At 45.9% G+C, this 27,329-nt stretch overlaps 1 protein-coding gene across 3 annotated transcripts in view; it reads left to right on the top strand.

Annotated features, from left to right (window-relative positions):
* The window catches only part of LOC117089191 (transmembrane protein 132B), a 548,815-nt gene that overhangs the window by 254,844 nt on the left and 266,642 nt on the right, over window positions 1–27,329 (top strand). For all 3 annotated transcript variants that reach the window (XR_004439500.1, XM_033220123.1, XM_033220122.1), the window contains one exon: window positions 20,145–20,291. Coding sequence is in view for 2 of the 3 variants with exons in the window: in XM_033220123.1 (XP_033076014.1) it covers window positions 20,145–20,291 (147 nt within the window). In the remaining variant the exon portion in view is untranslated. The remainder of the gene's footprint in view (window positions 1–20,144; window positions 20,292–27,329) is intronic.

The raw sequence follows: 27,329 nt of genomic DNA, 5'->3' as shown, positions 1-27,329 counted from the left end.
CACACCACCACACCCAGCTAAAATTTTTTTTTTTTTTTGAGACGGAGTCTCACTCTGTCGCCCGGGCTGGAGTGCAGTGGCCGGATCTCAGCTCACTGCAAGCTCCGCCTCCCGGGTTCACGCCGTTCTCCTGCCTCAGCCTCCCGAGTAGCTGGGACTACAGGCGCCCGCCACCTCGCCCGGCTAGTTTTTTGTATTTTTTTAGTAGAGACGGGGTTTCACCGTGTTCGCCAGGATGGTCTTGATCTCCTGACCTCGTGATCCGCCCGTCTCGGCCTCCCAAAGTGCTGGGATTACAGGCTTGAGCCACCGCGCCCGGCCTTAAATTTTTTTTTTTTTTTTTTTTGTAGAGCTAGGGTTTCTCTGTGTTGCCCAGGCTGGTCTCGCAGCTCCTGAGCTCAAGGCATCTGCTTGTCGTGGCCTCCCGAACTGTGGGAATTACAGGCATCAGCCACTGTGCCCGGCCTGAGTTTTATTTTTGAAACCAGCCTGGCCACATGGGACTGAGAATCAAAATTAATTTGGATTTTAGAAAGTAAAGAAAATAATATATTTTTTGAGTTTATAGACTGAGAAATATACCTACTACATGCTTTCCTCTCCATCCCTGGGGTGGGAGACAAGGGGCAAAGTGGAATAAGATTTCTACCTTACCTGAAGGCTGGAAGCTAGTTTAGTGGGGACAATTTAGCTGGTGGGGTTAAAAATGGGTTGGAATAGGAGATATGTATTTAGCGCTTGCCATAGGCCAGGTCAGGCACTGTGGTGTGTCATGGAAATACATTCACTCGCTTAATGCTCAAGGTTACCATCCAAGTGGGTGCTGTCATCTCCATTTTCCAGACATGGAAACTGGGTCTTAAAGGGGCTAAAATAACTAGCATTGGGCTACACAGGTAGAAAGTGGCAGCACTTGGCTTTGAACCCAAGCATCAGGGTTTGGAGGTTGTGCTCTTAGCCCCTTCATTACACTGCCTTTTTGGGTACTTTCAAAGGGACCTCAGTAGAGGGAGGTTTGGGGCACTTCATGTGACCAACAGCCAAGATCATACCAAGAAAACCCATGTGGCTGAGGCCAGCTCACCTCCTGGGATGAGTTGCAGGTTGGGACCAATAACCACAGGACCACTAGGCCAGCCCTGGCTCTGCACTCACACTTGTGTGATTGTGGATGTGTGAATCATTTCTCTGTCGCAGTATCGCAGGCTTGTATAAGGAACACCTGACGCAATAGGTGTGAAAGTACTTGGCAAGTATTCAAGTGGCAATTGGATGTGAAGTACTGTTAGTGCTGGTCCTCCTGAGTGACAGGGGAGGGTACATCAGGCTGAACCCTGGGGGTCCGTGATCCACGGCCAGCTTCCCTCCTGCCTAACCTGCCTCTGTGCCCACATTTGCAACATGGGCTCCAACACCAGGTTTTACTGGAGACCATTTGCGACTAGAGGCCACGTCAGTAAAAGACAGAGGCATAAGCACCTTCCAGGAGCATGTGCCTTAGGTTGAGAAGCCGAAGCGGCTTTGCCTTTGATATCAGTTTGTTGGTTTCTTTCTGTATTGGATAAAGCCTGGCATTTCAATCACAGGGACCTGCTGCATTTTGGGTGTTTTGATTGTTTGATTAATCTGAGAAGTGCATATTGAGCATTGAGTGTGTACAAAGCATTGTATGAAGTGGGAATGACACAAAAACCAAGCAAGATATCTCGTTTCTGCTGTTACGGGTCTTACTGTTTGAGACAACAATAATGTATATGAAAACTTACACAGGTGATTATTTAGTATTCAGTGTGATAAATACGAGGAAGGAAAAATAGACATGCAATACATGAAAAAAAACCAACCTGGTTTTGTGTACCAGGGAAGGCTTTCTGGAGAAGGCATCTATTAAGATGAGAATTGAAAGATGGATAAGATTATCCAGATAATTGGGGGTGAAAGGGCTGGGGGATGGTGTGAGGAATAAAGGTTTCAGGCATAGCAAACAGTATATGCAAACACCCATGTTCGGGCAGGAACAGCCTGGCACACCTCAAAGAGAACTTAATGAAGGGGCTTTTGATGAAGATGGAGGCACAGTCAAGGAAGCCAGCCAGGAACAAGCAACAGTGGCAAACAGTGATGGCCCTGGCCCAAGGAGGCGGAGACAGGGAGGTTAATTACAGTGAGAGGAGAAGTTTTGGAACAGTGCTTCCTGTAGGAACTTCGGGGGACAAACCTAGCCACTGTCACAGGAGGAAGAAGATGGGGATAGAAATATCTCAACCTCTCTTTTCTCACTGTCTAATCTCCTGCTGTCCCTCCTATTGGTTGAACCCACTGGAAGCCAGAGAGAGGACGAGGGAGCCTCTGAGTGATGCTGTTCATAGCTGTCAGCCTCTAATGGTACAGGGCAGGGCAGAAAAGTCTGGACAGTGGATCTGGAGGGGCAAACAGAGAACAACCCATATAGCCAGGCAGGAACTGAGGAAGACCAGGAGGAAAGCCTGGAGCCACAAGCCTAAAGAGATAATTCAAACAGCACCCACTAAGTGCTTAAAATGCAATTCTCAGAGGACATCAGTGAGGTGGCTACTATGATTTCATTTTACAGATGAGGAAACTGAGGCTCAGAGAAGTTAAGTAACATGCCCATCTGATAAACAGTAGAGCCAGGATTTGAATCCAGGCAGTCTGGTTCCAGAGTCCATGCTTGATGGATTCTGGACTTCTTCTAACAGTGGAAGTGACTAGGGGAGAGCGTTAAGGTGGGCAGTGACAGCTTGGGATTTTGAGCAGACGACCTGGTTGCTGCATGGTTTGTAGCAGTGGTTGCACATGATACATATGAGGATGATGGCAGCGACATGGAGAGACATTCGGGACTTGTTGATTGACTTGGGTGTCAAGGGGGCGACAGGGTTGATCCCCAGGTTTGTGGCTTGAGTACTTTGATGTTGGTGGTCCTTTCTCAAGGGGGACAAGAGAAGTAGGTAGTTTTGTTTTTATGGTGGGTGGGTTGATATCTTGAGTTCAGTTTTTGGACAAAGTCAGTCTGCTTTTCCTTGCAACTTCTAAGAGATGATTTCAGGTATTCATTTGACTATGAATCTGGGACTTGGAAGAAAGTTCTGTGCTGTAAAAATAAGTTTGGGGATCATCATAATATGGAGGCCATTATCCTAAGTGAAGTAACCCAGAAACAGAAAATCAAATACCATATGTTCTCACTTCCATGTGGGAGCTACAGTGGGTCACATGGATGTAAAAATGGAAATAACAGACACTGGAGACTCCAGGAGTGGGAAGGTTGAAAGGGGGATGAGGGTTGAAAAGTTATCTATTGGGTACAATGTTCACTATTTGAGTGATGTGCACACTGGAAGCCCAAACCTCACCATTATGCAATGTACCCATATAACAAACCTGCACAAGTACCTGTACCCACTGAGTCTAAATTTTAAGAAAAAAAATATAAGTGGCAAATAAAGCTGTGAAAATGGATGTATGTATTTGTGCATGTGTGTGCCTGTGTGTTTCTTGGTAGCTGTGAGGACACAGGTTAGTTGAGAAGTCTTCATGAACAGGAAATATCCAGTACATCAGGGTGAACCCTTGAGTGTGTCTGGGTTGGAGAGGAAGAGGAGAAAAATTCATTATGGCTGACAAAATGCTTTAAATTACTGTGATGAAATGATTATTAGCCACCTGAAAGTTCATATAACCAAACACTTTACAAATAGCAGGTTTGACAGAAAATGAGTTTAATTCAATAAAAGGTCAGGTTATTTTTGAGTTATGAATTGAATTTTTGTATCTTAGCTTTTTAAAGTTAATATTTATTACCGAAGTGATGGATATGACAAGAGAGGATCTCTGATTATTTCCATAAATTCCCTTTATTTAATATTTGCTCTCTGTGCTCACAAGGGCAGTTGAAATATTGAACATCCTTCCACCATCTGTTCTCTTGTCCTTGGATTACAGAGAGTAAAGTTATGTGTGTATCTTCTGTGAACTTTGAGAGGGTTTTATCTGGTCCTCAGAGTGGTAGAAATGTCAGAGCCTGATTGTTTTTTGTCAGTGAACTTTTGATTGCAAATAGAAGACACCCAACTCAAAGTGGCTTAAGGGTAATTTCCTGGCTCATGTAATTGAAAAGTTCAAAGAGAGCCTCAGGTCTGCTTGGATCCAGACACCGAGATGGAGTGGCCAGAAAGCAAGCTTATTGCATTAATTGCCTCTGCATTTCTCTGCTGGTTTTATTCTCAGGCAGGTGGTGGACTCTTACAGTGCTTATTGCTTAGTGGAGAGACAGCTGGAATCAACAATCCCTGGTAAATCGTGAGTCACATGTCTACTTGTGAGCCCATCAGCTGTGGCCAGGGAATGGGAAAGTCTGATTGGCTTGGTTGGGTCATATGGTTCCTCCTTGGACCAATCACTCTGTCAGGAGGACACAATGCTTTGGTTGGTCACATACCTACCAATCCCTGAAGCCAACAGTGGAGGCAGCACAACCTAAACTACCTGAACTGAGCCTGCGTGTGGCTCCTCAATGGGAAATACAAGCGCTGTGTAGGAGTAGGGGCTGGATGCTGGGCGATTCCATTAATCTTCCTGGTCTTGTGTGTGTGGGACAACCAGGGTTGGAAGTTGGTTGGATGATTCTCATAGTAGTTTTTCTCTAGTTTTCATTCTTCCCCTGAAGCATTTTAGCACCAAAGGGTGATTCTTTTGGATGTCAGCATTTCAGTCTGGGCTGGTTTATGAAGGGGACAGCACTTGGACACTCTTGTCACCCACATTGTCATTGTGAACACGATATAGTCCTAATTGTATGCCAGGCTCTGTTCTAAACACTTTGTATATGCTGTCTCCATTTAATCCTTGCAGTGACACTGTGAAGTAGGTACTATTATTTGTTTGTTTGTTTGTTTGGTTGTTTTTGAAGTGGGATCTTGCTTTGTCCACCAGGCTGGAGTGCGGTAGTGAGATCATGGCTCACTGTAGCCTTGACCTCCTGGGCTCAGGTGATCCTGCCACCTCAGCCTCCCTGAGGTAGCTGGGACTGCAGGCATGTGCCACCACACTTGGCTAATTTTCATACCTCTTCTGGAGATGGGATCTTGCTATGTTTCCCAGGCTTGTCTCAAACTCTTGGGTGCAAGTGATCCACCTGCCTTGCCCTCCCAAAGTGCTGGGATTACAGGCATGAGAGCCACCGCACCTGGCCAGTACTGTCACTAATATGTCCAATTTTACAGGTGAGGAAATAGAGGCACAAAGAGGTTACATGACTTTTCCACATTCACACAGCTAGAATCTAGAATTCAAGGCGGACATATAGCTTTAACGTCACTGTTGTAGAAATTATGTCTACAGTGGTCTTAACTTCACTGTTCTTTTTTTTTTTTTGAGATGGAGTCTTGATCTGTCACCCAGGCTGGAGTGCAGTGGCACGATCTCGGCTCACTGCAATCTCCCCCTCCCAGGTTCAAGCAATTCCCCTGCCTCAGCCTCCCGAATAGCTGGGCCTATGGGCACCTGCCACCAGGCCCCACTAATTTTTTGTATTTTAGTAGAGATGCAGTTTCATCATGTTGGCCACGATGGTCTCGATCTCCTGACCTCATGATCTGCCCACCTCGGCCTCCCGAAGTGCTGGGATTAGAGACGTGAGTCACTGCGCCCAGCCAGCTTCATTGTTCTATCTGTGTGTCTCTTAGGACTGCCTGTTTCTTTTGCACACAGTAGGTTAACACCTGACAGGTAGCAGATACTTGGCAAATAGACCTTAAATTAAATGGAATGCCTCCCAGACATATTTGAATCCCAAAGCCCTGAGACGCAATCTTCTTTCCAAATCCTTTTCATTTCAAAAGCATTTTTAGTTCTTAATTACTCTACATTTACAAATCCCAGGTTCCCATGAAACACTATTACCCTACTAATTGAATCATGAGAAACCCTTTATTGGGCCCTGAGAAAATATCAACTTCCCTGCCTCCTGCCAAGTCTTGGTCATGGTGGGTATATATTTGTGTATTTAATGATTTTGCTGTGAGAGAGATGCACATTGTCATTAACTTATTGTGTGGAGCATAAGAACCAGAGTCCATGGTTGAGAATGACAGAAGAGAAGACTTTTTGCATTGGGGAACCTCTGTCATATCAGAATTTAGATGTGATCTGAAGGAGGATTGATTTTCTTGGTATGAACCAGTGCTTGGGGCACCAATGCTTGGGGCTATGAAGAGAAGTGAAGTGGATGAATAAAGCACATTCCTGATAGTGGGATAATAATGGACTTGAAATTGTGGCAGGTGTTGATTTCGTGACGGTGACACAGAATACCCAGCGTTTGTGGGAAAGTTGCTTCCTGTTCTGTCTATGTGCACTGAAAAAAAATAAGAGTGTGCCCCACACAGGGACAAGGACAGAACAGTTAGGGAGCATCAGCAGTTCAGCTTAGGGTCCAGTTTGCTTGGAAAATATATCATTGGCATTTGTATTGGGGGCAGACAGGGGTGGGCATTATCTAGACAGGGACTGAAAAGTCTACATAGAGTGTTCTCCATGGAAGAACTATTGGCATTTGATGTGGGATGAGACTTTTCTGTGCACTGCAGGGCATTTAGCATCCCTAACCCTAATCCTCTACATACTGACAGTTCTTTGTAGCCTCACCTTACCTGCTTCCTGAGTTATTGGGAAATCCTAACTACCCCTACTCATTTTTGTATATATACCTTCTAGGGGGTGGTATCTCATCGATTGAAAACCATTGCCTGTAGGGACCAGGCTGGTAGCATAAATGACCAAAGAAGACCAATGTGAGAAAACATTTAACATAGATACAGACACTGAAGTCTTTTCATTTCCTTCTAAGACAATACAGAGAAAAAGCATAGGGTAAACGTAGTATTTAGTAGCAACCAGCACTCAGCCTCAGTGTCAGAGAGGCAATAAGGATTGAGGGTGGGGGGGATGTGGTAACTGGAGAGTGGGCCTTGGCTGACGGAGCAGCTGCTGCTCAGCTCAAGCCCATTGTTACTAGACAGGAATGCAAGTTCAGTGTGGTCAAGTTTCAGTGAAGTCAGAAATCTGGGTTTTTATGTGAAATTGTCTAATGCTTAGTTAGTTATTGGCAATAAAATGGAAAGTTTTAAGACATGGTCTAATTGTTATCTATTGGTGAATAGCAAAATTACCACACACTTAAAGGCTTAAAACATCACCCATTTATTATCTCATAGTTTCTGTGGGTTGAGAGGCCAGGTATGACTCAGCTGGGTCCTCGGCTTTGGATCTCACAGGCTGCAACCCAGGTATTGTCTGGGCAGTGTTCTCATCTGGAGGCTTGACTGGTGAAGAATCTGCTGCAAGCTGACTCAGTTGTGGGCAGAATTTATTTCCTCATTGTGATATGGCTGAGGGCCCTGGATTTTTGCTGGCTGGTACCTGGAGGCTGCCCTCTGTTCCTAAAGCCCCCCTTCCCCAGGTAATTGTCACATAGGTCTTCTAACCTGACGGCCTGTTTCTTCAAAGCCACCCAAGAACGTAGTTCTAGAGTCAGTCAGCTAGTGAGATGGTCTTATAAACCTAATGTGGTCATGGAGCAACATTCCAGTGCCTTTGCCATATTTAATTAGTTACAAGGATTTACCCAAGGGAAACAGATTTACAAAGCTACCCACACCCAAGGGAAACAGATTTACAAAGCTGTGATCACCAGGAGCCGGAGATCATAGCAGATCATCCTAAAGTTTATATACACATACATATGGCATGTACTGTCACCAAATGAGTGGCTAAGTAAAACATGCTTATTTAGAGTGGCAGGGTCCACTCATTTTTTGCTAGGTTTAGATACTTGGGGCCAAGGCAGAGTTTTGGACTTGCTTATCTTGTTGCTATGGAAGATGTGAAGAAGGAAGTTGTGTGTGTGTGTGTGTGTATTGAGGGATGGGCTATAGGAGACACAGGGAATGGATTACCTTTCAGAGACTCTAGAAGGAACCCACCCTACCAACACCTTGATTTCAGACTTCTGGCCTCCAGAATTGTGAGAGAATAAGTTTCTCTTGTTTTGAGTCACCAGTTTATGGTAATTTGTTACAATAGTTCTGGGAAACTAATACAGTTAGCATAGAACAGGAAAGATCCAACAGGCAGCTTTGGGGTAAACTTACTCTGTTATATTGGCTGCGGAAGGTGTTGAGGTTTGAGACTGGCCAGGCATCTATGAAGCGGGAGTCCAGGAAGAAAATATTGCATTGTAGAAGCTATCATTTGGTTGGGGAAATAACATAATGACTGTCTCATTGAGGCATAGGTGAACAGGTTGAGGATCAGATCAGCTTCACAGGCTACATGGAGCTTCCTGCATACTGCTGTTTTCATACTCAGAGCTGCCTTGGATGGGGTGGAGCAGACATTTCTACAATTGTAGCTGCAATGATTATTCTTATCTGTAGTTCTCTGTTGCTTTGATGGGCTCCACTGACTACAAATCACCTCTCCCAGTTGCTGATACCTAGCCATCTCTCAAAAGGTAACAAACACATGAAATCAAGGCAGCTGTTGTAGTAGAAGCACTGAAATAACTAAAACCATTCTTTTCCTTGTAAAAATTTGAAATTTCTGATTTGTCCAAAGTTAGACATGTAAGTTATTTGGTATTTTACTTTCTTAGACAAGAGATTAAACTGAGCAATGAGACGAGAGAGCGGCAATAGCTTCTAGAAATCAGCACGTGTTTCCTGGGAAAGTTCTCACTGGCATGCAGATCCCCCTTCAAGTGTCCTGTTCTCGTAGCTGATTTTCACGATTTCCAGCACTTCTCTCTGGTGGTTGTGCTTTTCCAGCACCAGTTGTCTGTTTGTCCATCAAGATGGCTCCTGTTCTGACTCACAGGCCCCAAATATCTGGGTTTCCAGCCCCCTGGACAGGAGCATGCAAGACTGGAGACCCCACCTGCTCTGTGGTCATCTTGGCAGGCCAGGCTCCTGCCCTCTGGATCCCTTGGACTCTCCTTTCCCTGCCCTGTAACCTGTTCAAGTTTAAATCTTTGCTTGAAAGGAGCTCTCAGCAGAGTCTAGCGTTGCCAGCCTCCAGGTGCTTAGTGGGAGATGCAAGCTTCTCTCTCTTTGGTTAATTTATCACAGGGAAAGTGGTTTGGTGGGAGAACCCCAATTAAAAGTATCTTTACAGTTTTCCTTAACCACACCCTGAAAATGCTCCTGTGCCTCAGGGCTGGGCTTATCTCAGAAAGGGTGTTGAATCTCTTTTACATGACTCTGCTTGAGAGAACGTGATGTCTGAGGTGTGTCCCAAACAGTATTGCCCACAGAGTGTTCTGAGAACCCCCTGCATCAGAAGGGTAACTTGTTTAAAAACACAGCACTATGGGTCCTGCCCCACCATACCTATAGCATCGCAGTTTCTAGAGGTGGCACAGGTGATTCTGATACGCTTGAAAGTTTGAGAGCCTCTGGTCCACAGGGTTCTGATGCCTTCACCCCTTCCCCTGCCCTTGGAAGTTTTTGGTGATGTCTCTTACTGAGCATCTTCAGCCCTTGAAGTCTCATGTTCATGGGACATCCAGAGATGGATGACACCTTAGATAAAGACCCTTCATTTGAGCAATATTGATTAAGCTCCTCCCATTTGCCAGGCATGGTTCTCAGCACTATGGATAATACAGGAAACAGAAACTGCAGAATCTTTGCTCTCCTTGGGCTTATATCTAGTGCGAGAGAAGATAATAAACAAGGGAAGCAAAGTGTACGTTGCGTACGGTTTAGTGCTAAGGAGAAAAAATAAAGCAGGAAACCAGGGACAGAAGTTGTTGAGGATAAGAGGGATTTGCCATTTTAGACTGGGTGGTCTAGGAAAGCTTCACTGAGAGGTGACATTTGTCCAGATCTCAAGGAGATTAGGGAATGAGTCACGGTGGTGTCTGTGGGAGAGGCTTCCAGGCAGAGGGAATGGCAAGTGGAAAGGTTTAGAGATGAGAAGGAATGTGCTGTTTTAGGAACCACGGGGAAGCCAGTGTTCTGTTCCCCACCAACATACAATGTTAGCATATTTTCACACACATAAAATATACATTTTTGGGAGCATTGCAATTCAAAGCTAGAAGGGTGTGATGGAGAAATTTTCTTTTAGTATTTTTGGCTAATTAAAATTAATTGACTAAAAAGGGGAACCAAAATTTCATAGAAAATAGTGACAGAAAACTTCATTGGGATATTTTTTCTTCCTTGAGAAATGAAATAAAGATTATAATAAAAGTTTGTTTTATCTTATCTTAAACAAAATTTGGGGTTGGCAATTCCCAATCTGTGCACTTTGAACCAAGAGTGCATGTTGGTAATTTGTCATTATTTTTTCCAGTTTTCTATAAGTGTACAATATTGTAGTTTTCATTTCATGGTTGGCATTGCCAGTAGGATCACAAAAAGGAGGCATTGAGCGGAAATATTCGAGGGCTTCCCCAGTTTCCCCAAGAGCTTCACGACACTTGGCTACTGACTCTGCTGTCTTCTGAGGCACCCATTGTCCTTGCTGCTTTCTCTCCTCTTCACTTGTTTGCTATCTATATCTATGATGGAGTCTCGCTCTGTCACCCAGGCTGGAGTGCAGTGGTATGATCTTGGCCCACTGCAACCTCCGCCACCCGGGTTCAAGCAATTCTCCTGCCTCAGCCTCTGGAGTAGGTGGGATTACAGGCACCCACCACCACCCCCGGCTAATTTTTGTATTTTTGGTAGAGACAGGGTTTCGCCATGTTAGCCAGGCTGGTCTCGAACTCCTTACCTCAGGTGATCTCAGGCCCACCTTGGCCTTTTGAAGTGTTGGGATTACAGGCATGAGCTACCATGCCTGGCCGGTAAATATATCTTGAGGGATGATGGTAGACCCTGGCTTCATTCTCTTTGTCAATAGCTTTGCATGCATTTGTCCATCCTCTACTATTACAAGAATTGCAGTTTCACTTGGCAATGGATTTGCATTGCTTTTGCATTGTATTTATAGTTGGCAGTTAGCAGAATCTGACCAATCAAGATGGTAGAGATGTTGAAGTAGGGGGTGGGGTAGATGCTGCTGTTATCTGAGGGCCATGTGTGGGAAGGGACTGACATCTGGAAGGGTCCAGTCATCGATGAGTAGTTTCTTGTTCTGCCAATTTATCCTTCCCTATGTAATCCCATAATTTCAAGGATTCATACAGCAAATGTTTGTATAATGAAGACCCTATGGAAATACACATATACATTTTTTTTTCTGTCTGTCAGAAAGTGGTTATTATGTAAGTGAGATGAAAATGGTTCCTGCTCATTGGCCCCTGCATTGTTTGTTTCTTCACAGTGGGCTGGGACCTGTTAGCTCAAGAGCCTGCTGGCACCAAACTCATATTTTTACACATCCCATTGTTTTAAACATAGCCCCAATAAACAGATTTTTAGACATTTGGAGCCTGCCTGTTTTGCATACCCTGCAAAACTGAGTCCAATGTCTGTTAGTTGTCAATAAGATAAACCTTTTAGCTCTAAAAGAACTCAAACTGCAACTGGCCTTTAGAGCTCTCTGACCCAGAGACTCCCCACTGGGCTGCTGACGGACATTATCTAGACATGTGAGCCCCTGTCTTGAATCCTCCTCTCCTTTCAGAGTTCCCTTTCCCTCCTGGCCCTCTGGCTGGTGGCCCCTCATGCCACATCCTTTGGACAGTCTCGTGCTGTGAGGGGCTCCTTTCATGTAAACCTGTCAAAGCGGTGCCCAAACAAAACTCGTTGTGTGCTACTGCCACCTTGTGGTCATATATTTTTCCATGCTCAGTGCCCAAATCCCGCAAACTCATTACAGTGGCGAGACCATTTATCTTTTCCACGTGGTTTTAGATATTGTAGTTTTAAAATAACAAGTGCTAAGAATATCACCAAGCCTAAAGATATTTCTCTAAAACAAACTTAATGAATATTCAAGACATAGATGTTCCTGGGCTTAAATTGTTCTAACAAAGATAATCTAAAATTAGGAAGGATTTGGACTAAGGACTGGGATTTCGAAACAATTGTATAACTTGTGTTTAAGAGAGAGGCAGATGTCAGTAGTTTGGTTTTAGGTTGGTGTTTTTGATGCCCAGCATTCATTTGTTCTGTTGTGACTTGAACTTCCTTTCAGAAGCCACTCCTTGCTAACCTCTCCCATGTGCTTAGGAGGGGGTTCACCTCACCCTTAGTGCAGGGATAGTTGTTGACCAGCTAAGCCCATGGGCATTGTCCCTCTACCCTAGATGCCATAATAATTGGCTCAAGATTGAGCACGCAGTTTAATTCGGCCAGTGAAATCCTGTCTCCGGGATGTTTCATCCAAGTTAAAGAATTTTGTTTTTTTACTGTGGATGAGGATGTGAGATCTGGAGCTGCTGCAGCAACACTGCGACCATGAGAGATAGTTTATTGGTGAACAAAGCCCACATGCATGAGAGCTGAACAGGGTCCAGTGCCTAATGGAACTGGGGGTAACACTTGAACCTCTGTAGTGAGTTGCATCTGAATTTGGCCCTGCCTCTGGACATTTTCATGGACATGCACCAGAACTGGATTTTTAAAAATCAATTGCGACAGCCATGACATGTCCAAGAATTTGTGAGGTGCACAACAATGTCCTTTGGGCCCAAACGATTGAGGACTGGTGTTCTCTAGAACAGCCCTTATGAGTTAAATGGATCTACTGTGGCAAATGGAGACATTTGCCTTGCCTAGGGATGTTAGAGGAATTTTCTGCTAAGGAAGAGGAGTAGGATCAGGAAATCGTATCTGGAGAAGAAGTGTTTAGAATCCTGGCTGGAGACTTAGGGTAGTTCCAAAGGACATCTCATAAGGGAGGAGGCTTAGATGCTTGTGTGTCTGATCTCCGGAGACCATATGGTGGTAGCGTATTGTTAGGAAATTAATAATAGCCAACGCTGATCCACTTGTTTGTTCCAGGTGTTCTTCTAAGCACTTAATATACAGCAATTCACTTAATCTTCATAATAACAACACTATAGGTAGACAGTATTATCCACATTTTACAGAGAAGGAAACTGAGTCACAGAAGTTCAGTGGCTATCCAAGGCCTCACAGCTAGTCTGTCTTGCAACTGGAATTAAAATCTGGGAGTCTTCTCTCTCCATCACCATCCTGACATTCATTCCTGGGTGTATCCGGCTCTGCTAGGGAGGGAGGAATGCCCAGTGTTTCACTCCAAAGCAAATATATCAGAATTTATTTATTTTATTTTGTCAGTTTATTTTGTTTGTATGTAAGCCACTGTTTTCCTAGACAGACTGTCTCACTCCCTTCTTTGATTCACAGATACAGCGTAACGTAATGGTAGTAAACATGCCTGTAGCACTCCATCTGTGCCAGCACTTTATATTGTATTAGCTCACTGAACCCTTGCAGCAGCCTCCCGAGATGGCCACTGTGTTAGCTTCCTGGGGCTGCCACAGCAAATGGCCACAAACGCGACAGCATAAAACAGCAGAAATTTATTCTCTCGTAGTTCTAGGAGGCCAAGAGTCCCAAATCAATATGTCCGTAGGGTTGAGAAACCTTCTCATGCTTTTCTCCTACCTTCTGGTTTTTGCTGGCAGTCCTTCATGTTCCTTGGCCTATAGAAGCATAACTCCAGTCTCTCTCTCTCTCTCTCTCTTTGACTTCACATCACTGCCTTCTTAGGTTCCCTGTCTGTCTCTTATAAAGACACCACTCATTGGATTTATAGCCCACCCTAAATCCAGGATGGTCTCATCTTGAGATTCCTAAGTAATTACATCAGTGAAGACCCTGTGACTCAATAAGATCACGTTGTGAGGTTCTGGGTGGATATGAATCCCTGGGGGACACTATTCAACCCCCTACAGACACTTATTTTTTCATCATTTGAGAGAGGAGGAGTCTCTGTATTGCAGCAGGAGTCAATGGCAGAGCCAGGACCTGAACCTGGCAGGCTGTTGTGAACACCTGTGCTGGGCTGGTCAGATATAGAGGCCAGAAGGGCAGGCTCAGAAATGAGGACCCCTGCACTCCATCCTGCCTCCACAATGACTCGCCTTCTGATTTTGTTCCTGTTCCTTAATTGTTTGGTGCCACAGATTTCGCATTTGTAAATCTAGGATAATGAGACCTACTCATAGTGCTGTAAAGAGGATTAAATATGTTGATACAGGTAAAGCACGAGAAAATTTATGCAAAGCCCCTGGGAAAGTGTCTGGCTCAGGGGAGTGGCCTCAGTAAAGCTCAGCTATTATAATCCACAAATATTCCTGAGCGGCGCTAGGATGCACATGGCTGCTGGCATCTTGTAGCTGCCAGAGTTTGGACAGGACAGTTTATTATCATCAAGGCATTTGGTAGTATTGTCTTCAGATGGTTGTGAATTCAAATTGTAGCTTTCCTTAGCTTTTTTGGAATATTTATTAGTTCAGAGTTCAGTTTCCTGAACTAATAAGGAACTAAGTCCTTCCATTGTGGGCTGTTTGGTTAACTCAAACGTTAGCAGACATGCTTAACTAGATCTTTTTGCTAGTGAATTTCCAGTAGACTGTGAGTACCTTTTACTGTCCAAACAGGAATTTTCTTTACCTCCTCTGGCTAAAGCAGAATGCAAAACTTCCCTCCCCCGGTCGTACCCACACAATTTGCCTGTCTAGTGACGCTCATCAAGTTTCCTCATGTGGAAAATGGAAGCAGAAGCGATACTGCCCCCATGGGGTTGCACGAGGCGTCCGTGTGTTAGCAGTGCAAGGTGGCAGACAGTGCCTGGCTTCAAGAAGGGGCTCGAGACATTTCAGCGTTTGTGACCAAGTTCTTTTTCTACTGTGAAATGGGTACTGGGGAAGGTGAGCTACAGTCTCAGTCTGTGGCCAAAACCATCTGAGACTCACTGGTCTGAACTGAGCCATGCTCCTTTTTGCATTTCCAAGCACTTCATGCGTAATACCTGAAAGTCAAGAAATCCTCTTTAAACATTGGAGGACTGGGTGCATGATATGGGGTATAAAAATAGTTCACAGCCTTGATGGCATGAGTTCTAATTGCACGCTTCCTTCTCCAGCCCCCGCCCATGGCAGACAGTGAAAGACTTGACCCGCCCACTGAAAAGCTAGGAAGGTCTCAAGACCACCCTCACTTCTGATGCCATCTGCAAGTCTGGAGGGTCCCCAAGACCACCCTCACTTCTGATGCCATCTGCAAGTCTGGAGGGTCCCCAAGACCACCCTCAGGTTCAATAATTTTCTAAAAGGACTCAAAGAACTCAGAAAGCTGTTGTACTTATAAATATTGTTTATTCTAGTGAAAGGATACAAACTAAGTTCAGCCAAGGGAAGAGGTGCATAGAGTAGGATCCAGTAGAGGTCCAGGGGCAAGCTCCCAGTAGACCTTCCCCAGTGGAGTCATGTGGACAGCATCCGCTTCTCCCAGAGCTGATGTTCAACAACAGGCACAGAGTGCTGCCAACTGGGGGAGCTCACCCAAGCTTGGCGTCTAGAGCTTTTTTTTTTTTTACCAAGGCCCTAGGTAAACAAAGACACTCTTATTTATTTATTTATTTATTTTTGAGACGGACTCTCGCTCTGTCGCCCAGGCTGGAGTGCTGTGGCCGGATCTCAGCTCGCTGCAAGCTCCGCCTCCCGGGTTCACGCCATTCTCCTGCCTCAGCCTCCCGAGTAGCTGGGACTACAGGCGCCCATCACCTCGCCCGGCTAATTTTTTATATTTTTTAGGAGAGACGGGGTTTCACCGTGTTAGCCAGGATGGTCTCCATCTCCTGACCTCGTGATCCGCCCGTCTCGGCCTCCCAAAGTGCTGGGATTACAGGCTTGAGCCACCGCGCCCGGCCAACAAAGACACTCTTATCAGGCAATGGTCAGCTTTTCCCAAGTCCTGCCTCCCTGACTTCCTCGGGTCCCCTGGACCTGTTAAGGACCAGGGAGTACAAATTAATGGCAAGCACTGTGTTTCCTCAGCCCGTGCCAGGGTCCGCCCCCCCATGCTAGAAAATGCTCTGTGAAAGACTTGGACTGTCTCCCCGCACTGGACCCTCTGCTTCGCAGACTCTGAGGAAGAGTTGGCCCACTGTGAGAGTCTCTGTCGGGATAAACCAGAGCCAGAAGCCCAGTGGAAGAAGCACTGTGCACGGAATCCCACGAATCAGCTCAGAGCTGATGAGTGAAGAAGTCCCTGAGGACGAGGGGACCTGTGTCTTAGTTCTGGGTCAGAATAAAAGAAGGAACAAAAATCTCACAGAAGATCTTTGAGTGAGTACGTGTTGTATCCCCAAGACTGAAGGGAGAGGGGCCTGCAATGAGGGCTCAATTAAGGAGCTAAAATGTGAGACATTATTGTCTCCAGACTTAACTATTGAGGCATTTGTCAGGCAATAAATGATGCAATGTGGGTCGTAAAAGAAATCTTCTGTTAATGGACCGGTGCATGAGAGAAAGGAGTGGGATTTGGAGTGAGGAGATCTGGTTTCGAATCCTGGCTCTGCCAGAACCAGCTGTGTGACCTTCAGCCGGTCATGTGCTATCGGGTGGGAGGGTCTGATTTGTTCATCTGGGCGTTGAGAACAATGGTGACAGGCCTGGCCCCACGGCTGCTTGGTGAAAGAACTCTGTGGGAGAGTGAGAAAAGCTATTATGGTAGCAAGTACCGATAGGAAGGAGGCGGTGTGTGGACAGCGGAAGGGACTCTGTTTCTCTAGATACGACTCTGGAACATTCTCTGCAGTTGCCCCTTTGGCAACAAGATGGGATGGCTGGGGGCAGGGACAGAACAGGGTGCCTCTATTTGTGGTTTGCATAAATTAATTCCTGGAACATCATGACAGCAAGAAAGAAAGCTTTGTAAGTAGCAGATTTGGACCCCAGAATTCAGCAGAAGAATGATCAAGTCAAGGCAAGGCATGGCATCTGAGTCTCCGGGAATTGCAGGCATTGCAGTGACTTTTTGGCGTGTGCAGGAGCAAGCAGAAGGATGTCTTAGAGGCTGTGTAAAGACCTATAGGAAGGGGAGAAAGGGAGGCAGAAACATTTCATTTTCTTCAATGAGATATGCAGACATTTGAACCCCCTAATTCTACCCTCAGCGTTCCTTACGGTGGGGGGTAAAGTTGGGGCTTTCCTCAGGTTTGAGAATGTCTCTCCTGCTTGAATTCTGCCATGAGCGGCCGCCTTCCTTGGGCCTCACAGGTGTTTTGATTTGATTTTTTTTTTTTTTTTTTTTTGAGAAGGAGTCTCACTGTGTCTCCCAGACTGGAGTGCAGTGGTGCGATCTCGGCTCACTGCAAGCTCCACCTCCCGGGTTCACGCCATTCTCCTGCCTCAGCCTCCTGAGTAGCTGGGACTATAGGTGCCCGCCACCACGCCCGGCTAATTTTTTGTATTTTTAGTAGAGACGGGGTTTCACCGTGTTAGCCAGGATGGTCTCGATCTCCTGACCTCGTGATCCACCCACCTCGGCCTCCCAAAGTGCTGGGATTACAGGCGTGAGCCACCACGCCTGGCCTTGATTTGATTTTGATACATTCTGTTTTTTTAAAGTTTCAGTTATTCCTGGGAGGGGTCATTTTTCACCCGTGGTTTTTTTCCCCCCATTTTCTTTTTTGTATTGAGGTAAAATTTACATCACATAAAATTAGCCATTTCACTGGCATTTAATACATTCGCAATGCTGTTGGACCACCATCTTTGTTTACTTCCAAAACACTGTCGTCATCCCAGAAGGAAACTGGGTACCCATTAGGTAGGCAGCTACTACTCCCTATTTCCCCCGGCCTCACTTTTCCCCAGTCCCTGGAAACCACCAGTCTGCTTTCTGTCTATGGATTTACTTTCTGTATGTTTCATCTGAATGCAGTCATTTACTATGTGGCCTTTTGTGTCTGGCTTCTTTCACTCAGCATCACGTTATCGAGGTTCATCACATAGCACGTGTCAGAACTTCATCTCTTCTTATGGCTGAATAATATTCCATCATGTGGATAGACCACATTTTATTTATCCATCCATCATAGATGGGCACTGAGCTGTTTCAGTCTTTTAGGAATTGCCCACAGTGCTGCTGTGAACATGAGTCTACAAGTGTTTGTTTGAGAGCCTGTTTTCAATTTATTTAGGTATATACCTAGGAGTGGAATTGCTAGGCCATATGGTAATTCTATGTTTAACTTTTGGAGAAACTGGAAAACTGTTTTCCACAGTGGTTGTACCATTTTACGTTCCCAAGAGCAGTGTATGAGGGTTCCACTTTCTCTACATCCTCACCAGCACTTAGTATCTGTCTCTTTTATTGTAGCCATCCCAATGGGTATGAATTGGTATGTCATTGTGGTTTTGATTTGCATTTCCCTGATGACTAATGATGTTGTTGAGGATATTTTCATGTGTTTATTGACCAATTATATAACTTTGGAGAAATGTCTAGTCAAGACCTTTGCCGAGTTTTTCATTATGTGACTTGCTTTTGTTGTGATTTTGTAGGAGTACGCTGAATGCTAGGCCCTTATCAGATAGACAGTTTGCATATATTTTCTCCCATTCTGTAGGTTGTCTTTTCACTTTCATTCACTTGGTTTTAAATAGTGTTCTAGACCTGCTGCTATGTGTGGATTTTTTTTTTTTTTTTTTTTTTTTGAGATGGAGTCTCGCTTTGTCACCCAGGCTGGAGTGCAGTGGCGCGATCTCGGGTCACTGCAAGCTCCGCCTCCCGGGTTCACGCCATTCTCCTGCCTCAGCCTCCCCAGTAGCTGGGACTACAGGCGCCCGCCATCTCGTCCGGCTAATTTTTTGTATTTTTTAGTAGAGACGGGGTTTCACCGTGTTAGCCAGGATGGTCTCGATCTCCTGACCTCGTGATCCGCCCGTCTCGGCCTCCCAAAGTGCTGGGATTACAGGCTTGAGCCGCCGCGCCCGGCCTGTGTGGATTTGATTAATTAATCTTGGAGGAAATCTTTGCTTCCCATCAATCATTTCTTGGTGGTGCTGCGATGTCTGGCTTCATGCACCTGCCTTTGCTGACACTCCTCTAACTCCTCCATATAATATTTGGCTGCCTTTGGTATCCCTTTTTCGTTCATGGGAGAGGGTGCCCAGGGTCTCACTGGGGCCTTTCTTGTGGGTCCACAGGCTTCTGGGAAGCAGAAGGGAGCTGGTCACCTTCCCAGCCCAGCATGCACTGACCTCTGCAGCATTAGTTCACAGCATTAGTTCACATCCCCAGAAGTCCCAGCAGGCCCTTGTGGTGATACCTGTGTTCAGTGAAGGCATAGTAAGCAGTGGGCACCCCACGGCCTGCCTTCATCCTTGACCTTCCAGATGCATACACAGCATTGGGCCAAGCCCCCAGGTTGCCCTGGGAGAACATGGATGTTGTCCATGGACTCCCCACTGTTATCGAGGACACGTTTTCTGGTTAGTAGCTACGTGAGGATCATTTCAGGAGCAGTGTACAAAAAGAAAGAAACCCAGACTGTGAACTCTCCTTGGCCTTTTCTCAATGGCAACACACTTGGGTCTTTGATTCTTCCTGGTGGAACTGTGTTCTGTGAACATTGTGCCAGGCAGCACCTGGTCCCGTTATCCTGCCTGAATGCCACGTTTGTTCTTCAAACACCTGAGGACTGGGTGCTCCTGTCCATTCCTGCTCCCAGAGTGCCCAGGGCAATGGCCTCCTCTTCCATCCCCTGGGCTGTGCAATCTTCTGGCCTTGTACAGCCCACCCTGCATCTTAAAGACTCTTCTCCATCTCCAGGTGAAGAACGGGCCTTGCAGATCCATCTCTCCTGCCCCGAGGCATCTGTCTCATTTGCATCTTGCTGGGGTCCCTGGAGCAGCAAGTGATCTAGTTCCCAGCACACTGATTAAACAGAAAATTAACGCACATGGCAAAAGCTGGGGCTCCTACTTCCAGGCACTTGTAAAAGTTACAAGACACTTGGTTTTGAAAGGAAAGTCACTTGCCACCAGTCTTCGCCACATCTCCCAGAGGAAGGGGGCGACGTCACACATACTTTCCCGGTGATCTGCTCTAGTGCCATATTTTATTACCTGTCTCTAACTAAAATGGTTTTATTATATATAGTATCATTGTTTTCCCACCCCACAGAATTAAGGCGGCAGCAGGTGTGAAGATAATGGCAGTGAGAGTCAGCAGTGAGGACCAATGGGCAGTCCAGGAGGAAATTGATAATGGCAGCACTCAGACGTCAGCCACCCTCACCTGCATGGGCCATCGCCCGGACATGCAGAGCAGGTAAGCATGGAGATCCCCAAAGCACCTCGGCAGTGGGGAGGAGGGGAGTGGCAGCCAGAGCTGATAGCAAAGTAATGCGCATGTGGATAAAGCGGTGCCTCTGCATTTCATGGGCAATGGTTTCCTCTGCGCTCATCAGCGCAGCTCAGCCGCGTCGCTTCTGAATGGCTCCATTACTGGGATGTGCCACGGTATTGAGGCTTCTGTCCTTGCTGCTCTTCACACATAAATGACCTCATTAGGTCGGCAGTGTCAAAAATCACCAGAGTTCACATCTGTCACAGCGTCGAGTTTGGTAACCGCATTTAAAATTTTTATCTTTATTATTACTATTGTTATTGTTTGCAGCGAAGAGTTGAAGAAGGAAATGGGGGAAATAAAAATGATTTAAGAGGCAAGGGGAAAATATACTTAGTAATGAGTAAACCGAGGGTAGCTTTAGCTACTGGGCATTTGTCCCTTAGTGCTTAAATATAGTCATTTTGCTGATATCACACTTGGGAATTGGCACATGGCCTCAGAATCTTAATTTGAATGAACTTGGCATTGCTGGAAGGCAGCCTGTCTTCTCCCATTCAGACACCAACCTTGGGCTTTACAGGGCTGAACTCACCTGGGACCCAGAGAGAGGTGATCACGTGTCACCTCATATCAGGACACCCAGCAGGTAAAAAGAGCTCACCTGTGTTGCAACCGCCTTCCCTACACAGTCCCATTGCCTTGATTTCCTTCTTGTTTCATTAAACACCAGTCTTCTATGAGATTGCTTCACTGGGAGGGCTAACAAGTTTTGCTGGACATGTGGCCTCCTGCTTTAAAACCTCTGGCTCCTACTTCTCCCGGGAGGGGCTCAGACTCCTCAGCTCAGCACATGAGCCTCTTCCGAGTCTGTTGCTTATCACCATATATTGTCACAACCAGTTCTCTTTCTTCCCTAGTCTTTAAACTCTTCAAGGCCTGCAGCGTTAGGAATGGGGGAGTCCTTCTGTGAATGAATGAGGGCCTGGGCAGAGGGGAGCATGAGAAATGGAGGGTCTTTTCCAAGGAGTTGCTGGCAAGTGCTGTCTCTTCTTGGGTGACCCCAGCCAACCTCAGCTAGAAATCTCTTCTGCTGGCTTTTGAAGATCTCTTTCAGAGGGAGAGAAGTGACTCAGACAGAATGGTCCAAAGCCTTCCATTAGGAATCACTGACCAAGAGGCACTGGATGCCTCTTACTCTAAACTCGACTTTCCAGTCATCATTCTCTACATTTATCGACAGAGTTTTCAGCCCACAACTCCGCTTGACCCATGGTTTCCCTGCAAATTTGTATCTGCCTGCCAGACACTCCTAAATTCCGGGTTGTTAAAGTTTCCAGGGAGCCTAGGATTTTTACATTTGCTTGGGTGCTTTCAGTTGCAAGTAATAGAATATTTACCTAAAAGTGGCTACTGCAGCAGGGGTTTTATCATCTCACATAAAAGAAATTGAGAGGTAGATGGTGCCCTGGATGGTGAATCCAGCAGCACAACGGTGTCTCCTGGGTGTTTCTGTCTTCCCACTCCAGTGGACCCAGTGCCCTGACTGTCACTCTCCAGCTTGGGTTCCTCATGGTCACAAGATGGCTGCAGCTCCTCCAGGCATCACAGACTCACCCAGCGATATCTAAAGACTGGAAAGGGGTGTGTGTGTGGGGGGGGGTCTCTCCTCATGTGTCCCTTTTTACCAGAGAAGAAAACCTTTCCAACAATATCCATGGAAGTCTTCCCTTTTGATCTTATCAATACGCAGTGGGTTCCATGCTTTTGCCCAAGAGGCAGGGTTCCCTTGGAAAATGAATACCTGGTATTATTTCCAGGCTTTGTAGTGGGAAATGGTGTCTGTTGCCAGGGAATGAGGATGGGAGAACGGGTTCCGGCTGGGTGGTTGGCTCACAGTGTTTGCCACACTCTTTGAAGTTGACTTCTGTCAAAGGTTGTAGCTTGATTCTCTACTTTGCCTGGGGGCCCCGTGTGTTCGTATTCCCAGTGGCAGACTTACTGTTGGTTGCTGGGCTTGTCAGGTGGCTTTATGTCCCTGCAGGTGGAGAAGTTCCGGGGTGGCCTGGTACCGGGAGCGTGGAGTCAGGTGCTCAGGCAGTATCCTTAGCAACCTGTCTCCCTGGTTTGGCTTTTCCTCAGACAGGCCCTTCCCTCCTGGAGGCAAGATGACTGCCAGCGGCTCCCAGCAAACATCTGCTAACTTGGTCACTTCAGGGAGAAAGCTGCTGTCCCCAGATAGGCCAGGCACAAGTCCCAGTGCTGGTCACCACTGACTCTGTTTGGCATAACTTAGATTGTGCACCCACCCTGAACCAATCACTATAGCCAGCCCTGAACCAGGGGTTTTGACCAGCCCTAATGGAAGAGCTTGGGTGGAGAATAGGGGAGGGATTGTAGGTGGGCAGCAGATGCTGACGGGGACAGGAGCTGGAGTGGGTGCCACCCCTATTACCTTAGCCTCATGCCTCCTGCTGTTGTGAGTCCAAATGGGATTTTCTGGCTCCCTGCCCTCAGAAATCACCGTCTGGGTACATAATGGTGATATCCATGGTCTATGCTTAGGACATTAATTTTGTTGATATATTTGACTGACCAAGTGGTAATGTTTTACATTGAAGAGCAACCTGGGCCATGGTTATCACTTTTTGGTTCTGTGAGAATCAGTTTTGTATTCTGTTTAGAAAAGATAAAAAAAAAAAAGGTTACGGGGAAAAAAGTAAAGTAGTTATGTAAGCAGAGTTACATAATTATGAGACACTCTCACATCGTCTCGTAAAGGAGAAGGGTGTCCTCTTTCCCCTTCTCTTTCTCCACATTTCGTATCTGGCCTCCCTTGGACCCTAAGAAGGGCAGCGATTGTCACTGTGGCATGACAGTCTATGCTTACCTCATCTCGCAAAGCCCATTCCGTCATCTAAATAAATAATTGCTTCTTTTTATCCCTTTTTTTGTTGAATTGTAATATCAAATGAGGTGTGAAGTACAGGCTTGTGGACTGTGCTTGCCGGCTAACAAAGTGAATATATGAATATATCCCCAAGAAAACGCCCTGCAGAAAGCTGTAATCTCTGAATTGTGACAACCTTGAGTGGAATAGAGTTTTTGATAGACTATAATGTACAAACTGCCTGAAATTCTGTGATAAGAATTAGAAATGTGTTGTATGGGAAGACCCGACGTGCTCGGTTAGAAAGGCAGTAAAGATCTTAATTTAAAATATTTTAATGAACACTCATTGTGAGGAAATGTGAGTAATAAAGATGAAATCCACAAGATAAAGAGTGGTGTTGCCAAAAGAGGAGAGAGGAGATTAGAAAAAAAAAAGCAAATTTGAAAGTGTTCAGAACAGATAACACTGAACCAAGGGAAATGAAAGCTGGATGATGGACTCTTTGCATGGAAGCCACATGCAGCCAGGTAGGTTGAGATGAGGTTGTTCTTTGAATGATTCTCGTCTGGCTGTTGGGACCCAAACCTCAGAGAAAATACACTGCAACTTTTTATGTGGTCAGAAACCACAAGACAGAGCCCATTCTTATCTAAAAATTCGAGTAGAGGTAGAGAAAAGCTCAGAGGATAGGCAAGCAACAGCCCTAAAATAGATTTCTTCAAAAAAACAGGCACACCCACGTTGCTGTAACCCAACTCAAGGTAAAGTCAAGATCCAATCCAGATGTTCACTGTGAAGGGTACTCTATTAGTCTGTTCTCACACTGCTGATGAAGACATACCCAAGACTGGATAATTTATAAAGGAAAGAGGTTTCACTGACTTACAGTTCCACGTGGCTGGGGAGGCCTCACAATCAGTGCTGAAGGCAAATAAGGAGCAAAGTCACATCTTACATGGTGGCAAGTAAGAGAGCTTGTGTAAGGGAACTCCCTTTTATAAAACCGTCAGTTCTCATGAGACTTATTCACTATCACAAGAATAGCATGGGAAAAACTCACCTCCATGATTCATTTACCTCCCACCGGGTCCCTCCCACGATGTGGAAAATATGGGAGCTACAATTCAAGATGAGATTTGAGTGGGGACACAGCCAAACCATATCATTCCACCCCTGGCCCTTCCCAAATCTCATGAGATCTCACATTTCAAAACCAGTCACGCCTCCCCAACAATCTCCCAAAGTCTTAACTCATTTCAGCATTAACTCCGAAGTCCACAGTTCAAAGTCTCATCTGAGACAAGGCAAGTCCCTTCTGCCTGTGAGCCTGTAAAATCAAAAGCAAGTTAGTTACTTCCTAGATACAATGAGGGTACAGGCATGTGGTAAATACAGCTATTCCAAATGGGAGAAATTGGATAAAATGAAGGAACCACAGGCCCCATGGAAGTCTGAAATCAGTGTGGCAGTCAAAGCTCTAAAATGATCTCCTTTGACTCTGTGTCTCACATCCAGGTCACACTGATGCAAAAGGTAGGTTCCCATGGTCTTGGGCAACTCTGCCTCTGTGGCTTTGCAGCGTACAACCCTCTTCCTGGCTGCTTTCATGGGCTGGTGCTGAGTGTCTGCAGCTTTTCCAGGCACACAGTGCAAGCTGTCAGTGGATCTATCATTCTGGGGTCTGGAGGACAGTGGCCTTCTTCTCATAGCTTCACTAGGCAGTGCCTCAGTGGGGACTCCGTGTGGGGGCTTCCACCCCACATTTCTGTTCCATACTGCTCTAGCAGAGGTTCTCCATCAGGGCTCTGTCCCTGCAGCACACCTCTGCCTGGATATCCAGGCATTTCCATACATCCTCTGAAATCTAGGCAGAGGTTCACAAACCTCAATTCTTTTTTTTTTTTTTTTTTGAGACGGAGTCTGGCTCTGTCTCCCAGGCTGGAGTGCCCTGGCCGGATCTCAGCTCACTGCAAGCTCCGCCTCCCGGGTTTACGCCATTCTCCTGCCTCCGCCTCCCAAGTAGCTGGGATTACAGGCGCCCGCCTCATCGTCCGGCTAGTTTTTTGTATTCTTTAGTAGAGACGGGGTTTCACCGTATTAGCCAGGGTGGTCTTGATCTCCTGACCTTGTGATCCGTCCGTCTCGGCCTCCCAAAGTGCTGGGATTACAGGCTTGAGCCACCGCGCCCGGCCTCACAAACCTCAATTCTTAACATGTGGCCCAACACCACATGTAAGCTGCTAAGGCTTGAGGCTGGCACCCTCTGAAGCCATGACCCGACCTTTACATTGGCCTCTTTTAGTCATGGCTGGAGTGGCTGGGACACAGTGCACCAAGTCCCTAGGCTGCACAGAGCAGGGGGGTCCTGGGCCAGGCCCACAAAGGAAACAATTTTTTCCTCTGGGCTTCTGGGCCTCTGATGGGAGGGGCTGCCAGGAAGGTCTGTGACATGCCCTGGAGACATTTTCCCCATTGTCTTGGTGATTAACATTTGACTCCTCATTATGTTTGCAAATTTCTGCAGCCAGCTTGATTTTCTCCTCAGAAAAAGGGTTTTTCTTGGATATGGGAGCTATGATTCAATACGAGATTTGAGTGAGGACACAGCCAAACCGTGTCAGCTACCATATTGGAAAATCTGGAAAATCCAATCTTTCAGGAGTTTTTCTTTGCCTACCCTAGTCTAGAAAAATATTATAACCATTTGAGCAGAGGGAAAGGTCATCCTTTTAATTAACTGAACTAATTCATTGTTTTTTGTGAAACTTAACATTTGGCCATCAAACAAAAAACAATGTTGACATAAGACAGTTACCGTATCAAGTGTCGTTATGTATGGATTTGTGAAACATGAACCAGCCTGAATCTTTCATTGTGCTGAAGGATTCTTATTCAAGTTTAAGAAAAGAAGAAAGGAGACAGTTGAATGATTATAACAGCTGCCTCTATTTCAAAGTAGAAGTAGTTTTTCCTACCTGACCCAATTTGTGTTAGTCTCTTTCCTTCTATAAAATACTTTGTTGAAAGGTAAAGGCAGAACACACAGAACTTGTTAATATGTCTTTGAGGACAATTTTGTGTGATTCTGTTTGTCCATTTCTCATTTTATTTAAAAAATCTATTGAAAAACCATATGGCTCTTGTTAGGTGCCAGGCACTATGTTATGTCTTTTAGGTGAATACAATTTTAAAAATCAGAACTATTAGAACCCTGCAAAGTGGATATGGAATGTTATTATCATTATTCCCATTTAACAGTTGTGTAAATTGAGACAGTTAAATGATTTCCTGCGGCCGCAGAGCCGTTGTGTGGTCAAAGCAGTCCGACTTACTTTAGAGTCCATGCTTAAACCGCCACCTGAGCTCCTCGGAAGGCGTGGCAAGGTGCCTGTGCTGTGAGCTGTGCTCGCATCCTCCTGCTGTCGCCCAACCAGCTTTCAGCTTTCTCGTTCTCACAGGACCGAAAACTCACTAAAAGCAGTGCCCACAGCACCAGCAGGCCATCTGGCATGTGGAAATAGGAGAGGTAGGTGGTCAAAGAGTGGCCCCTCAAAAGACATGTCCATGTCCTCATCCCCAGAACTTGTGAATGTGACCTTATTTGGAAACAGCGTCTTTGCAGAGGTCATTAAGTTATAAGGATCTTGGCCGGGCGCGATGGCTCAAGCCTGTAATCCCAGCACTTTGGGAGGCCAAGACGGGCGGATCATGAGGTCAGGAGATCGAGACCATCCTGGCTAACACGGTGAAACCTCGTCTCTACTAAAAGAATACAAAAACTAGCCGGGCGAGGTAGCGGGCGCCTGTAGTCCCAGCTACTCGGGAGGCTGAGGCAGGAGAATAGCGTAAACCGGGAGGCGGAGCTTGCAGTGAGCTGAGATCCGGCCATTGCACTCCAGCCTGGGAGACAGAGCCAGACTCCGTCTCAAAAAAAAAAAAAAAAAAAAAAAGTTATAAGGATCTTGAGATGAGATCATCCTGGATTAGCTGAGTGGACCCTAAATCCAATGACTGGTGTCGTTTTAAGAGACACACAGAGGAAATGGCCACGTGGTGACAGAGGCAGGGATGCGAGTGATACAGCCACGGCTGTGGAAACCAAGGAACGCTGGGAGCCACCAGAAGCT

Source organism: Trachypithecus francoisi, unplaced genomic scaffold, assembly GCF_009764315.1.
Source record: "Trachypithecus francoisi isolate TF-2019V2 unplaced genomic scaffold, Tfra_2.0 Lachesis_group11, whole genome shotgun sequence".
NCBI lineage: Eukaryota > Metazoa > Chordata > Mammalia > Primates > Cercopithecidae > Trachypithecus > Trachypithecus francoisi.
The sequence above is the reverse complement of the archived record's forward strand: the minus strand, read 5'-3'. Positions and strand labels throughout refer to the sequence as shown.